The sequence below is a fragment of the Stegodyphus dumicola genome, chromosome 3, assembly GCF_044657685.1.
Source record: "Stegodyphus dumicola isolate Sdum_Otavi_A_Nest chromosome 3, ASM4465768v1".
Taxonomy (NCBI): Eukaryota; Metazoa; Arthropoda; class Arachnida; order Araneae; family Eresidae; genus Stegodyphus; species Stegodyphus dumicola.
In genome coordinates, this window is record NC_140770.1 from 164686484 (window position 1) to 164703424 (window position 16941).

At 33.1% G+C, this 16941-nt stretch overlaps 1 protein-coding gene across 2 annotated transcripts in view; it reads right to left on the reverse strand.

Moving 5' to 3' along the window:
• Nucleotides 1–16941, reverse strand: part of Spt6 (transcription elongation factor Spt6) — a 171550-nt gene that overhangs the window by 59958 nt on the left and 94651 nt on the right. For both annotated transcript variants that reach the window (XM_085813573.1, XM_085813572.1), the window contains exons 16-19: nucleotides 15966–16116; nucleotides 15743–15838; nucleotides 12429–12533; nucleotides 12188–12331 (exon numbers count right to left, since the gene is read on the reverse strand). In XM_085813573.1, the coding sequence (XP_085669699.1) occupies nucleotides 12188–12331; nucleotides 12429–12533; nucleotides 15743–15838; nucleotides 15966–16116 (496 nt within the window). The remainder of the gene's footprint in view (nucleotides 1–12187; nucleotides 12332–12428; nucleotides 12534–15742; nucleotides 15839–15965; nucleotides 16117–16941) is intronic.

The following is a 16941-nucleotide window of genomic DNA, read 5'->3' on the forward strand; positions in this document are numbered from 1 at the left end:
TCCACAGTGGGCTGGAACCCACTGAAAAGAAATTCTGGGTGCCATTGCCTTAAGTAGAGGCCTACAATCTAAAATTCTTTTGGAAATATTTTGATTACTCTGAAAAACTTGAAGTGCACTTTTGGACTCTGACAATATGACAGCCTCTGCAAAAGAGTGGCCACGAATTGACAGTTGTTGAATAGCCACAGCAATAGCTTTGATTTCCCCATCAAAGACATAACAGGACCCAATGGGTAAGTAGAAGCTCGCTATGGATACTTGCTCTGGCACTGCGTGCTCTCTCTAACATAGAGCTGTCAGTGTACACACACACTATTATGATATTGTCACTGGTCGAATTACATGCCTAAGCAAAACCCTCGTTGCAGTTGAAACAATATTTGGGTGGTGTTTGCAAGGCCAAAACATGAACTTAAATGAAACGTTTGCAATGAGTGTTACGGTAAACGAATCCAATATTTCCGATCAACTCAAGGAATTTTGGGATTTAGAGAATTTGGGTATCAAGGCAGAAGTAGCGGAAATAGAACCCACTGAGAAAGAAATAATGAGTGAATTTGAATAAAGAATTACATATCAAAATAAGCGATACAAAGTGAAATTGCCCTGGAAACCAAATATGAAGACATTATTAGAAAATAACGAGTAGATAGCAATGAAAAGATTTTTGAGACTGAAATCATCTTTTACAAATGACCCGTCCTTATTTTGTGAATGTAACACTGTTCTAAAGAATTATCTTTCAGAGAATATTATTGAACCTGTCCCAGTTGACGAAGCAAATTTACGCCAAAATACATTTTATCTACCACATCGAGCTGTAATACGTACAGATAAGACTACAAGCAAATTACACATTGTGTTTGATGCTTCAGCGCATGTAAAAGGTCAATTATCCTTGAACGATTGCTTATACACAGGACTTAATTTTATGCCTAACCTATTTCTTCTTTTGATTAGATTTAGAACGAATCCGATAGCATTTGTTGCAGATATTAAGATGGCTTTTCTCCAGATTGAAATACATGAAAATGAATGAAACTACACCAGATTCTTCTGGGAAGAAGATCCAGGAACTGATGATGAAAACAAGAAATTGGAAATCTTTCGGATCACAAGGGATTTGGGGTGAGATCTAGCCTGTTCCTCCTTGCAACCACAATCAAACATCACTTGATAAGGTATGTAGATATATTTCGTCTGACTTCCTAAGCATCTTAATGAATCATTGTACGTCAACAATTTTATTTGTGGGCAAATCACTGTTCAACAGGCTTTAAAGACTTGTAAAGAGAGTGTAATTCTAAAAGAGGTAAGCATGAACCTTCGAAAGTGGAAAACCAATTCTCCTGAGCTAAGTAAAAAATTAAAGAATTTAAACTTCAATGTAGATCAGGGTGAAGAGGCTTTAGATAGAAAATTGATAGCTTCAAAAGTATTGGGAATTGGTTGGGATAAACAAACTGATACGTTTTATTTCGATACCAGAAATCTGGAAAAATTTCTTTTAAAAAGAACTAACACAAAAAGACACTTACTACAAGCAGTAGGTCCACTTTATAGAACCATATACTATTAGAGCTAAGTACTTGATACAAGAAATTTGGTGTTCAGGATTAGACTGGGATGAAAAATTGCCCAAACAGTTAGAAATTGCTTGGAATAAATGGTGCGATGAGATCCAAGATGTAAAGGAAATAATTATTCCCAATATTATTTTCAAAATTCTTCGCCCAGTCATGCAATCACTATCCAATTACACTGTTTTTCAGATGCATCTTAGAAAACTTATGGTACTGTTGCGTACTTACGTACAGAATTAAAGAGTGGAAATATCATTTCTAGGTTTGTAGCATCAAAGAGCAGGGTAGCTCCATTAAAAACCCTTTTGATTCCTAGATTGGAACTCATGGGTGCACTTTTGTCTTCAAGATTGAGCAATAAAATTGTAACTGCACTAAGTTTTCCAGTTACTCGATATTTTTGGACGGATTCCTCAATAGCTTATTACTGGATCAAAGGTGATCCAAATAGACATAAGGTGTTCGTGAAGAATAGAATAAAAAAAATACAAAAATACAGCAATCCAGAAGAATGGCATCATTGTATAGGAAAGAATAATCCCGCCGATTTGATTTCTATGGGTTTATCCTTAAGCAAGCTCTTCTGGTGGCATGGACCCTGTTGGTTGACAATGAATAATACAGCATGGCCATCCTCCTTAGAATCAATGGAAGAAAGTGAAGTAGATGTCGATAAGTTAGAGTTTAAGAAATCAGTTGTTGTAAATGCAACTGTTGAAAATAGCCAAAATGAAAACAATTTGATCACAAGATACTCCTCATTCAGTAAATTAATTAGGATAACTGCTTTATGTTTGAGATTTATAAATAACTGTAAAGCAAATCCAGAGTTGAGAACAGACTTCATATGTGCTTCTGAGTTAAGACATGCTACTGAAGTTTTAGTAAAACTCGTACAGTCAACTGAATTTCAAAGGGAAATAAAGTGCTTGAAAAATGGACAATCTATTCCAAAAAATAGTAAAATATCATCTCTGAACGTATTTCTTGACAAAAATGAGGTACTGAGAGTAGGAGAAAGACTGGAGTATTCTGAGTTTTCTGAATTACAGAAACATCAGACACTCTTGCCAAAGGATCATCATTTCACTAATTTAGTTATTGAATATTATCATAAAAAGTCCTTACATTTTGGCGTACAGACTACATTATCTTTAATAAGACAGTCATATTGGATACCGACTGGTAAAGATCGAGTTAGAAGAGTAATAAATAAGTGCATGACTTGCTTTAGAAGGAAGAATCAAATGGTAAGCCAGGTGATGCGTAATCTACTTAGGGACAGAGTCGTACCTTCTAGACCGTTCGAGAAGGTCGGATTAGATTTCGCAGGACCTATAATCACGAAACCTAATTTGAAAAGGTCAAAGGTGACTTTAAAGTCTTATATTGCATTATTTATCTGTTTCTGTACTAAAGCAGTGCATTCAGAAGTCGTTTCTGAGTTAACAACAGAAGCTTTTCTTTTATTACGACGATTTATTGCTAGAAGATCCAAACCAGCCGTTATCTGGAGCGATAACACCACGAATTTCAAAGGTGCGAGAAATATTCTGAACGCATATAATGATATTTGCAAATCTAACCCAATTCAAGGATTTAGTGCAGAAGATGGCATCCAATGGAAATTTATCCCACCAGCTTCTCCTCACTTTGGCGGATTGTGGGAAGCAAACATAAAATCAGTGAAACGGATTTTGTTAAGGGTAACAAAATCAGCTATCATGAATTTTGAAGAGTTAACTACTTTAGTTACTCAGATAGAAGCAGTTCTGAATTCCCGTCCATTATCACCACTTTCTTCCGATCCGAATGTCTTAAGCCTTTAACTCCGGGACATTTTTTAACAGGAAGTGCTATGTTATCCTTTCCTGAACTGCATACTGCTTCGAATTCTCTTTCTTTTCATTCCAGGTGGGAACTAGTTCAAAGACTCCAAGCCAAATTCTGGAAAAGGTGGCATTTCGAGTATCTAAATCAACTACAGAATCGTGCCAAATGGAGCAGTTCGTAGCCAAACATGCAGATTGGTCAACTAGTACTGCTGAAGGACTCCAACCCCAATCATTTGCATTGGCCACTAGATGACATCCAGCAAGTGTATCCTGGAGCTGATGATCTGGTCAGAGTAGTTGAAGTTAAAACCTCAACAGATGTTCTTCGGCAAGCCATCAACAAAATTATTCCTCTACCATTTAAAGACTGAATGAACTTGAAAAACTTTTATTTTATATTTAATAATTTACCAATTTAATACTTAGTTTGGTGTAATTTTAGTGACTTTAAATTTATTTGAATATCTGGAAATTAAAATGTAAACTCCATGGGAGTTTAAGTGGGGAGAATGGTAAGACCCGTTTATGCTAGAGGGCGCTGAGAGTGCCATTGAAAGTGTGCTGAGATTCAATGCAGTGGCTCGATGGAAGGTGTTACACAGTTGTGAGATTCTGAAGTTGAGATATGATTATATTTAATTAAATCAATTTATATTTTATTGATTGGTGATTATTGAATTTGATTTATTGATATGAGATATAATGTTTTGCTGAACCACTACACTTTCGACAAACTTAGATTACCACTGAATCTTAAAACCACCGATGCGCAACCAGGTTTAGGCGGCCAAGACGGCCTACCTCGAAAGCGTTACCAATGCTTCTAGGTAGTCACTGGAAAAGTGTTTGAAAGCGTTACTGACGGTTCTAGGCGGTCAGTGGTGAAGACCTCGAAATCGTTATGACCGCCTTAAAGCGGCCGTGCAGATGTCTCCCGCCCCCCTTATTTCTGGAACCCTGGAGATCTCTAAATGACAACTCTCAGTACTTGAGTTTAAGAGGGTTGCTCTTCTTCATTTTAGACCTCTACGTTTTATTGCCAAGAAAGTCCAATGTTTAGCCATTGACAAAATGACGCAAACATTCTTCACTAAATAAATAAGCAGCATTTAAAAATTTCCCAATACTATGTTTAAACAGATAACATTTTCATAAAATATCCTTTAGATTTCAAACTAAATGCTCAGAAATATGCAAAATGCTTGTGAATTCAATTAAAAAATAGCATTTAAAAGTATTTGCATTATTTAAATAAATTTACTTATGATTATGTAGATGCATAAAACCGGCAAGTTAAAAACTTTCAATTAATTCGCACGAACCGAATAGTACTGCATTCAGTTAACCTGAATTACATGCAATTGCATATAAAGAATAACATTACTTAAGCAATAAGTCAGATAAAAATTAGAAAATCAATAGTATATTTTAATAAGTTATAATAAGCATATTCTTGATTAGGGTTTATAAAACACAAACTAATTTAATAGTAAATATAATAATAGCGACTTAATTATTCTTTTTGAAACAATACTATGTACATTGATATTAATGTGATTTTTATTAGAAAAAAAATTTGATTTTCTTGTGTGCTCATGCTTTACGTAATATATATTACTTTGCTCAATGCAATGAAACTACAAGCAGCAACGAAGAGCCGAGTTAAAAGTTCCATATTTTGTTACATAAATTATTAAAATACTATACAGCGTAACATCTGAGTTTCCGAAATGTAACCCGCAACTTTTCTAGGAGTTACAAATTTGAATTAAAAAAAATAGCAGTAATTAAATAATAAAAACTAAATACCAATAAAAAAGAAAGCACGAAAGTTTTTTTTTAATGTTTGTTTATTTTATTTTATTGTTTTGGGATATATATTGTTGGTGAATGGTGAAGTTGTTGTTGGCAAATGACACATAATAAAGATAATAAAGAAGAATGATCTGTATTATTTATTATTTAAAATGCATATTAATTTCCTCTAAAATAGCATCAGTCTTAGACTGAATGTTGCCTAGACAGTTGCAATGATATTTTAACTTGATTAACATATCAAATACAGTTTCCTTTTCGATAACTTATCAGCAATCTGAAGAACCTTTTCGACTCATTAGATGATTTTGAATAAAACTTAGATTAATCCAATTTAAAAAATATTTAGAATTACCGAAATAATAAAAGCTAATCTTATTTTAATTTCTTTATCAAAGTACTACATTATTTAGTCAGCGAGAACTGATCATAAAATCTGAGCCTTATGCCCAAGATTCATAGGTCTAAGCAGTAAAAAAAGCTTCTCCTTCTAGAGAAAATCGTCACATATAATGGAAAAGATTTTGCAAAACATCATTATTTTAGACAAAACACGACTTTTTAAATTTAATCTCATGTATTAGATTTTACCATAACTTTGTTTTCACATATGCAGATGATTGCCGTGTTTTTAACTTCCATAGCTTAAATTAAAGAAATACACATAGCAACTTCAAACCATGAACATTTCACTTAAGAGAAATTTTTTTTGACATGCTACACGAAGGAATGACTAAATATTGATTGATTTTACATTTATGTTAAATGACAATGATTAAAAAAGAATAGCTGTAGATGTGTAAAAAACCTGTACATGTAACCTTCTGTATTTCTAAAGGAAAACTTAAAATGGTTCACAGAAACGGATGGCTTTGATCATTCAGTAAGGTCATCGTAGATGCATTCAGTTTGCGGTTTTGAAGAACTGCAGCAGTTCAGATTTGTTGCCTAAGAGTAATTACACCCCTGGGGGACTGCTTTACATACGGAACAGAAAAACAAGTTTTTAAACATACGCATACAAAAGACGTACCTTTTCTCACAACATAAATGGCAGATGTGATAATCTGAACACATGCTTTCAATCAGTTGCTTCCTCCTAACAAAGGTTCCTAGCAAAGTCTTGTACTGTTTTAAATATGCTGTGTTCAAGCATTGTGAATCCTTCTATTCATTATTTTTAATTTGAAACAATATTAAGTTGTAATTACTGGTTAAAATGGCTTAAAATAAATTGATACATTATACAAAAGTTTGTAAAAATGAAAACTGGAGTCACTTTCTTTCACATAATTTCTGACTAGCTCTTCCAAAATATTTTAAAGCTTACTTTACAACATACTAGAAAGTCTACATTTTGGGAAATTCATTTGCTGTTTTTTAGTTAGTAGTTTTAATTGGGGTTGTTATGTAAGAAGGCATTTAATCGTTGTTGCTGTGTTACAGTGCTTATTTTATTGTATAAGTACTTGTAAGGCAGCAATAATGCAAATATTGCTTTATTTGTTAATATTATAATGCACAGAACTTAAAAAAAGAGCAAAAATAATTTTTCCTTTATAATATGTCCTTAAAGGGTTTCCAATGAAAGCATAGATAACTAAGTAGTAACATTATATCAATTAATTTACTAACCGAATATAATAAAAATTTCAAATTCGAAATCCGTCTTTTTACTGAGTACTTTTCGCAGAAAGAAAAATATCTTCAAAAAATCTATGCTGTTAATACATTTTTGGATAACTTCCTGATAGGAATTCATTGATAATAATAATATATAGAATCCATTAAGTGCTTAAAGCCATGAAACAGGTAAACTTAACAACGCACTCGGCAGGGTCACAGTCATGACCTGTTCGGTTTTTTAAATACAGGAAAGCTATGAAGACTATCTACCTAAGAGGAGGGATTCCTTCGTGGAGGATATTCTGAAGAAAGCTAGCGTGTTACACATAAGGAAAACCATGAAAACCAACCATGCAATCAGCTCGTTCGCCTGAGATCGAACTCAAACCAGGCCGAACTACCTGTATTCAGATTCAGAGGTCTTAACTGTTCGGCATATTGATGAGGCCTTGAACACAATCATGAATCTTCAAACTTATTCAGCTGGACGTGCTGTTAATTCCATATATTCTCCTCTCTTAACGACTGAAATTTGAATCATAGGTCTTTCAGTCTACTAGTTGGATCTGCTACTACTTGCACCACCAGGGAACGCAAGGCAAAAAAGGGTAAGTCTTTATAAATGTACCAGCACGACAGCATTATATGATTTGTTGGACATCTTAACTTCGAAAATTATATGGAATGTATTTCCAAATGGATATTATGTTTGATTATTTTTTAAATTGTTGATTCTAAACTGATCGTCACCTTTTCAATCTAAAAAAAGTTCGTATTATATCTTTATGCTATATAAATCATTTTATCTACATATACTAATTTACAAAATTTAACTTTTACATTAGTCCTACAGCAAGAAATTTCAAAATAGAAAGTGTTCTTCAACTGCAAAGCAGTTGTATGAATATAATAAGTTTCAGAAACTGTATTTACTATGATTTTAAGGCTTTAAAATTTTAATACTTATAACAAAGATTTCAGGAGGCGTCTTGGCATTGAAACAATGGAATACTAATCCTGAATTCTTAAAAAGTCCTCCAACAAAGGCATCCCTACTTTTAGGCAGATAGCCCTAGAATGCTTTGCATTAGTCAAATAAGCCAAAGCATATTGTTGCTGCAAAAAAAAAAAAAAAAAAAAAAAAAAATTGTATTTTTCTTACATAATTTCGACTGCAAACGTTATATTTGTTACTAAAGAAAGATTTTATTTTTGTGCAAAATTCTAAATGCTTGAGTTTTTATAATACACAGAAACAGAGATAACAAAAAACTAAAAAAATATTCATAATTTACTAGGATATATAAACAATATAATCATTGTTAAATAGATTTTTAATAAGAATATTTTGGAAAAAATAAATGATTAATGTATGCTTTACGTAATACTTCCTAAAAAGCTTATTTGTTTTAATTGAAAACGATGAAACATTCTTGAATCATCTGACTAAGAAGTAGAATGCTTTCATGGAAGATTCTGAACGGAAACTAGGCTCATAATTGTATTTCACACAGAGAAGTACTAAAAAGTTCCTATATAGCCAGGCTGTACGCCATGATTTGAATCTGTATCGAAGGACCATATTTTGTGGTCTTATTCAGTCGGCCATCAAAAACCCCAGTTTTGTAGAAAACTACAAGAATCGAGTCATTAAAGAATTTGCTATTACATTGCATCAGCTAAATAATTTGCATGTCACATAGATTTAAAAATTTAACATAGCACTCAAAGTCAAATTTTCCTAAATAGGTATGGGCTAGCCAATAGTCGAGCGGTAATATCGTTGAACACTAGTAGTTCGACCCAGACTCAAGTTCTGGCAAACAGGTTGACTGCATGGACGCTTCGATGATTTTCCTTCTGTGGTTCAACACCAGCCAATTTCCCTTGGGAAGTTCTTCACGAAGACATACTTTCATTAGTAAGATAACACTTTCTTACTTCCGTAATCAAATAAACTAAACTAAATCTAAAACTGTCATATGTTTCGCCGCCTTTTTAAAGGAAGTTTCACATTAAACATCCCTTACAGTAATGAGATAATTTTACTTGTTCGCATATGCCATATTGATATATTTTACCCGTTCAAATATTCAAGAGGATAATTATAACTTTATTTTGGCTAATCATAGAATAGACAGGAACGGATAATAGAATATATGGAAATAGATGATAGAAATGGATCTTTACGTAGATCTTGTGCAGTTGTTGTATTGTGTTTTAACTGACTGCTTATAAATACATTTAGATAACATAACTTTAAGAACATCAAATTTATGTATAGAAATATTGCTGTATTATTCTATAGATGAACTATAGAATGAACATTACAAAAAGTATTTTTCAGAAAGACAATTTAAGACAAAAATTATTGTGGGATATTCATTTTAAAACAATACTTTCCTCCTTAAAGTTATAAGGTATTTTCTCCCTCCTTTCTGTATGCCTTCAAGGTGTAATCATTCAAGGTGCATTCGGCGTATATTCGAGAAGTCCAAGGTTCGAGTCCCGGCTAGGGCTTTGCTCATTTTTTATGTGTCTCCTCCACAAATAACCTAATGTTCTACAGTAGCATCCGAACTAAAAAAAGGGGGGATAGATGATGATTCTTCACCACCAGGATTTGGCAGTTGGGTCTCCAATCTCCAGTCGGCCTTTAAAAGGTGGAGTATATAAGGTATTTTCTAACTTCTCACTGCATCCTTCGTGGTGTAATGGCAGCACTCTCAGCGTGTATTCGAGGGGTCCAGGTTCGAATCCTGGCGAGGGCATTGCTCATTTTTCACGTCCTTAGCATAAAAAAAACCTAATCACTCTACGAATTGTCTTTCAGAAAACAATATCTGGTTTCATATATGATATTCTACAAAAGGTATTTAAAGAAAATTTAATCAGTTATTCTTTAAATTTTGCTTTAAAAAAAAGTGTATTTAATGTGTTTCTCTTCAAGATATGCTATTTAGATTACTTCTTATCTTTCCTGTAAAATATTTACAAACAAATAAAGCTCATATATTTGAGATCGTTTGATATTCAAACCATATATTTATTTATTTTGAAACATCTTAAAAAAATCTGATGCGGACATCACACATCACATGACTTCCTTGTACACCAAATAAATTAAACACATTTTTTGCTAAACTTCATTTAAACCTATTTCGTTTAAAAATGAAATAGGCTCTTCCATTTCAAAATGCCCATTTGGAACTGTCGATTGCAATAAAAAGGGAGGTGCACAACTAGATGTTGTAGCAATCGCATACAGAAACTTTCAACATTTTATGGTTTACCGTTTTTGAGTTATGCGATATACATGAATACACACATATGGACACACATCACACCAAAACTAGTCATAAGTTCCAAATATAAAATTTCAGCATTTTATGGTGAAGTTATGCGACATACATACGTGTAAGCGTCATGATGGAACTAATCAAAATGGAAATTTCCTTTGAAATATGAAAATCGAAATTTTTCGCGATTACAATACTTTACTTATTTTTCAAAAGTCAAAATGATGTCATAAATAACTAACTTCTAATAAATTTATGATGCAATCTAAAGAATTATTTAAATCTAATACTTTAATCTGGAATAAACTTAAAATATTTGAAAACTAAATATAAACATAATATTAAAATAATTTGCGAATAATTTGTATTCAAAAGATTAGAACATGAGGGCAAAAATTCTCACAAATTCCCTTTGTATATTAAAAAGTATTTTCTAAGAAAATAACTGTAAAGAATGCAAGATAAATTTTTCACCATCATCGAAGCAATTCCTTAAAGAAACTGGAAATTTAAAGCATTTTACGTAGTTTCTATTACTGATGCATATTTACTAACTTTCTTATTCGGCACATATCTTGATTAAGGTATGAGCAATATACAGCATATGTGTTAGTATGCAAACTATAATGTAGCCAAAGAGGTAAAATAACATTTTAGCCAAACAGGAGGTAAAATAACATTTTAGCCAAACAGGAGATAAAATAACATTTTAGCAACCAATCCTGTGACGAAGATACCATAGGGAGAAAAACTAATTTCACTCACTAAATTTAACAGAGGAGAGAATTAGCTTAATTATATCCACATGGTAAGGGAGCCCCGCTTTTGAAGTAGTTTGAGTCAAAATACTTCCCATTTAACGCTCGTGGGGTTAGAATAATACTGTTTAGAGGTTTTCCCCTCAACTCAGAATGAAGTAACAATAATGTGATGGCTAGAACTAGGATCATAAATTATTTCTCTGTTTGCCTTATCCGCTAAGTCGCTTGAAGCCAAAGTTAAATCAGGGTTAGTCATTGTGGATATATGTACATAGAATAATTGTAGATACAAATGGAACTTTACTTAATATTTATCAGCTTTAGATGAAATACTCTGCACTCAATTCATTAAGACTAAATTTATTTGATACATTACTTTTAAATTCCCCAAATTAAAATTTTTGGCACTTATGCCATCTACTGTGAAAAATAGCTACAGTTGAACAATGAAAGTTGGCAGAGATCCCAACAAAACTGCACCAATCAATCCTGCAAAAGTATTAACCCCACTTTTATTTGCAATTCTTACAATAAACATGTGCAAGTCTCTCTGCACAATTCACCATATAGTCACTGTTGCGAAAGCATTCCATACATTCCACATTTGTGCTCTGTAAAAAGGGTTCTGCTTTTTTGTTTGGTCCTCTGATTTCACCAGGAGCTCTGTTAAGAACACTATGAGAACAACTCATACAAAAAATTTATACAGAAGTTGATAGAGCTCTATAAAAATTTGTACATAAAAATGCTTTTAAGGGAAACTTACCCCAGGTGATTGGGTGATTGTTTCAGCTTTCTAATGTTTTGTCAGACATATTAGGTGTTTTTCCCTAACACAACAGAAGTTAAATCTCTCAACAAGCTGTAAATAAACTAGCGTGCAGTCACAAATGTGACTCTACAGCAGCCCTTGAATTCTCCCCCCCCCAAAAAAAATGGAAGGAAAAATAAGAATATGGCAATGATATACCTCTAGCTCTAAGAATGAGGCTGCATCTGAATAATGACACTGTCACGCTCATGACTTTTTTTCTTAACAGGAAATAAGAAAACTTGTATATTCAAGCACAGTTAATTTATATGCATACTGATTAAAACATTTAAAAATGGACAGTATTTCACAACAGCAAATTAAGGAAGCTTCTGTAAAGCAATAGCTGTTGCACATTTATACTTTGCTATACGTAAAATTTCTCAGAAATAACATTTTCATCGTAATTGATAATTACAAAAAAAAAGGGGGGAAAAGAAAAAATTTTAAGTACCTTGATTACTCCTTCTTTGGCTTCGTTCAGCAGACGTAATCTCAATTCTTTTTGAAATGTAGGGTACAGAAGCTTAGTTAATGCTATTTCTAGGGCCTGCTGTCTTTGTGCATTCCATTCTTGGACATTTTTGCTGAATTCATCCTGTGTATAAGAAATAATAATATATTACAATCAATAAACTCTGCATGTAATCAGAATTTAATTAAGCATGCATATATAAAATGTTTTATATACATACACGTTCGTATAGTTGTTTAATTTCTTCTAAAAATACATGACGTCCATCGTTGCTACCTTGTTTATCCATAGCAATTGTTATAGTTAGAAAACCATCTCTCTCGGCCTAAAGATTAATTTATATTTGATTAAGAATTCAATACGTGAACAAATATGCAATACAAAAGAAAGCACAATATATATATATCTACATGAATGGGTTGGAATTATAATAGTGGCAGTACTAATGTGTATATGTAATGAAAATGTAATCAGTACTATCCATTTACATTTCACACAACACAGCGGCTTTTTCTTCTGATGCTGTGTGCATGTAGAGTGGATTGGAAATTTAATTCTCTACAAAAGAAACTACCTCAAGTAATCCTAATGGACTTTATTCTTGATAAAATCAAAATTAAAAACACAGTAAGGAAGTATTGAAAACTAATCAGAGATCCTAATATCAAAAGATCTCTTAATAGCCTTGTAAAAGAAATTGATGAACTTATAAAAGAACACACCTCTGAACATTGGAATCACATACTGGAAAACATTTCATTAAATAGCAAACAATATGGAAAATTGCAAAATCACTCAGAAATTAAGGCACCCATCAAATTGGCCCTTTAAAACAAAACAATCAAATAGCTCAATCTGAGGAAGAAATTGCTAATCCTTTTGCCAAAATTTAAGAAGAAACGTTTACCCCAAACTCCACCACCAATAATGAACATATGCAACATGTTTTAGAAGAAAATTCCTTGATGCTGAACAAAATCGACAATTATATTATCAAATTATCCTCTCCTACAGTAGAGAAATGAAAGACATTATCTGCAAGCTTCATATTAGGAAAGTGCAAGGGTTCAATCAGATTTCAAACAAAGTTATTAAAGAACTTCCCAGAAAATATATTATTCTCACTAACAATATCATCAATGCTTGCATGTGCAACCTTTATTTTCCCCAGCAGTGAAAACATGCGGTTATTTTAACATTTCCAAAACCTGGCAAAGATCCCGAAAATTCTCTTAATTACAGATCGATAAGCCTGTTTCCATGCATTGGAAAAATTTTTGAGTGTGTACTTCAAATCAGAATCATCACTTTTCTCTGAAGTAATAATATACTTAGAAATAATCAATTTGGTTTTTGCCAGGGTTGCATCACTACCATGCAAGCACTTAAAGTTATAAGGTATTTCTCACACTTCTCTAGCATGCCTTCGTGGTGTAGTGGTTCTGTACACTGAGCAGTTTCAGAGGTCCGTGGTTCGATTTCCAGCGAAGGCGGTTGCATATTTTTCATCTTTGTTGCTTCCAAAAAATCCTAATGTCTCTCTACAAGTGGCGTCCGAAGTAAAAGGATTGTGGATGACGATTCTCCGCACCCAGGATTTGGCGACTAGGTCCCCTAAAACCTTAGTCGCCCTTTAAAAAGGGGAGTATATAAGGTATTTCTCCCACTTCCCTAGGAAGCCTTCACGGTGTAGTGGTTCTGCACACTGAGCCGGTATTTCAGAAGTTCGTGGTTCGATTCCCGGCGAAGGTGGTTGCTAATTTTTCATCTCTTCTGCTCCCAATTAACCTAATGACTCTACAAAGTCACTGAAACAACAGCTGAAGCTTTTACTAAAAAAAACGGAGTTGCAGCTTGCTTCTTAGATGTCAAAAAGCGTGTGATAAAATCTGGCAGCAAGGTCTCTTATACAAGTTATATGATATGCATTTCCAAGTTAATCTTCTCAATTTAATTAAGTCATATCTCTATAACAGGACTCTCCAGGTTAAAATCGGTGATACTCTCTCCAGGAAGAAAATAATTAGTACTGGAGTATCACAGGGATCCGCCCTCGCACTGATACTTTTTAATCTCGATAATGACATGCCTGAACCACTCAGTAGTAAATTCGCAAAATATGCTGATGATACCGTAATACTGGCATTCTCAAGAAATCCAAAACTTGCCATAGATCACCTCCACTTCAGTCTTAATATTGTAACTCACTGGTGCAATCTCTGGAGGATAAAATCAAATGCGGCAAAATGTTGCATTAATACTTTTTTGACTTCACAAGAAATTCTATCTGGTAAATACAGAAATCAAAATTTATGAAAAAAACAGTTTCTGCTGTTACCTCCACTAAATATATCAGCGTGATACTAGATCAAGAACACCAAAGAACATATAGATTATGCCCTTAATACAAGCTAATAGAGCATATATGGCAATTTATAGTATCATTGACAGAAAATCTAAATTGGACTTAAAAACTGAAAAGAACTCTATCTAACTTTATTATGACCAAACCTTTTCTATGTGGTACCTGTATGGGCGGGCAACTGCCCCTAAAAGTCATAAAATGAAAAGTGTTGTTTTGTAAAACAAAATTCTTAGGGCCATCATTAATGCTCCATGGTTTGCCGCATTGAAAATTTTACTAACTACGATCCTACCACTGAACATCCTTATAAAAGGCCTCGAATAAGTCACAACAGTAAATACTGATTTTGTGAAATTTGCAATTTGCTTTCCCTTTTCACATTCAAAGTTTTGTTAACCACACATCGTTACCTTTTATCTACATAACATCATCTATACTGCCCCTATGCAATTTATTTATTTCATTAAAATTCCTGTATTAATCACATCAGCAATAACTGTAATAAAATCTACCATTACTGCTACCAGCTCGGACAGCTTTATTTCCACTATCTTTTGGATTCTGGGTAATTTTACTCGTTCCCGCATTTTCTGTCAAATGCAACGAATTCGGTCCACAGAGCGCTTTGTTTTTATATGACCACTGGCCAAGAGCACTCCATTGACAAGTAAAAACAACTGGGTTGAATGCTTGAAGTACCAAGAAGTGACATGACACAAGTTGGAAGTTTAAAGTGGTGTAGTCACAATATTCTTGGGGGGATAAAAAAATGAAGTTATTGGAAGTACAGAAGTAATCATGATAAGAGGCTGCTTAAATTCATTTGGAGTGTTATGAATGTGAAGGAGAGAATTTTTAAAGTTTGATAAAAATCTAAATAACATTAAATTCAAGCAAAATATGAAATCAATAAAAAACAAGTTCAAAATTTAGCCTTTAATATGCACATGTTCGGATGGAGGATTGCGTGTTCAAAAATCAGTAAACTGTTTTTTAACAATGAGTGGAAATTACATGCACAAAGATTCTTCATCCTTTAATAACAGAGTCCATACCTAAATTATTATCATAATTAAAGTTACAACCCTCATAAATAAGATATCCTTAAGACAAGACATTTTCTTGATAAAATATGCATTTTTCAGTTAATTTTCCTAAATGTTACATACCATAGTAAGTTTTAAAAACTGATCTCCTCTTAAGTCCTTTACTGGTTTATTTTTCAAATACTTCATGCTGTAGCATGGATGATTCTCATCGATTTCCTATAATACAGACGTTTCATGTGGGGAAAAATTATTACTCATAATAATATGTTATCATAAATACTTTAATGACATAAAATGCAATGTTTAATAAGCAAAACATGTATATGAAAAAAATTTATTCTACCTTAATTCCTTTTTTTGTGGGACGAACAGATATTTTTGCTCTTTCGAAGTATGTTTGCCTAACACACTTACGCACAGCAGGTTCCTTTGATATCTGATTAGCAACCATGAATTTGGCAGCAGATAAACATTCTTCTGGTGTTGAAAATCGCCTACACAATACAATCATTAATAAAATTACATAAATTAAGTACATTAATAAAATTAATTAGAAATAATTAATAATGCAAGCAGACAATGCCAATTTACAAAAATTATATATTTCTTCACATTATATAAATTCAAGCAATAATTTTTTATAATACATAAAAATGCATTAAAAAATATTTTATGCTTAAATAACACATAAACCAAAAATACAGAAATTAAAGCCAATGTAAAAAAAGAAGAGAACAGAAAAAAATCAGTTTTCATGGAGAGAATGAAATACTTTTATCTTTCAAACCAAAACAAAGGAGTAATTATAATCTTGGTGTAAAGTTCTGGCACTACTTTCAGAGCTAAAATGAATTTAGTACAATTGAATCCGGTTAATTGGACAACCGGATAATCGGACCAGCTGCTTTTTCGGACCAAATCCTACAGAATCGAAACAAATCCTATGTACATAAGCCTAATATTATTCGCTTATTTGGACCAAAATTCTGTTTAATCGGACCAAAAGAGGTGAGACCGAATAAGAAACAGAAGCCACAAGTCGGCCACATACAGGTGGTCCACGACATATGGGAAGATCTGTAGCTGCACTCCCCAGAAGAATGCTTTTTCAAATGTCAGGAATTCCTTAAAGTACATGACAAGAGCAAAACCAGTGGTAGGTGAACACGCATGCCATTTTCTTTGACCTTTCTTAAAACAGAGCCACCAGTAGCCGTCAGCGAGGTTATTGGTCCCACTGCATCTCCGATTTTCAAGGAAATGAACAATAGAGTGTCCGGCTCCACTTGAAAGGAATTCCCACCTGTCAACCATGAGTA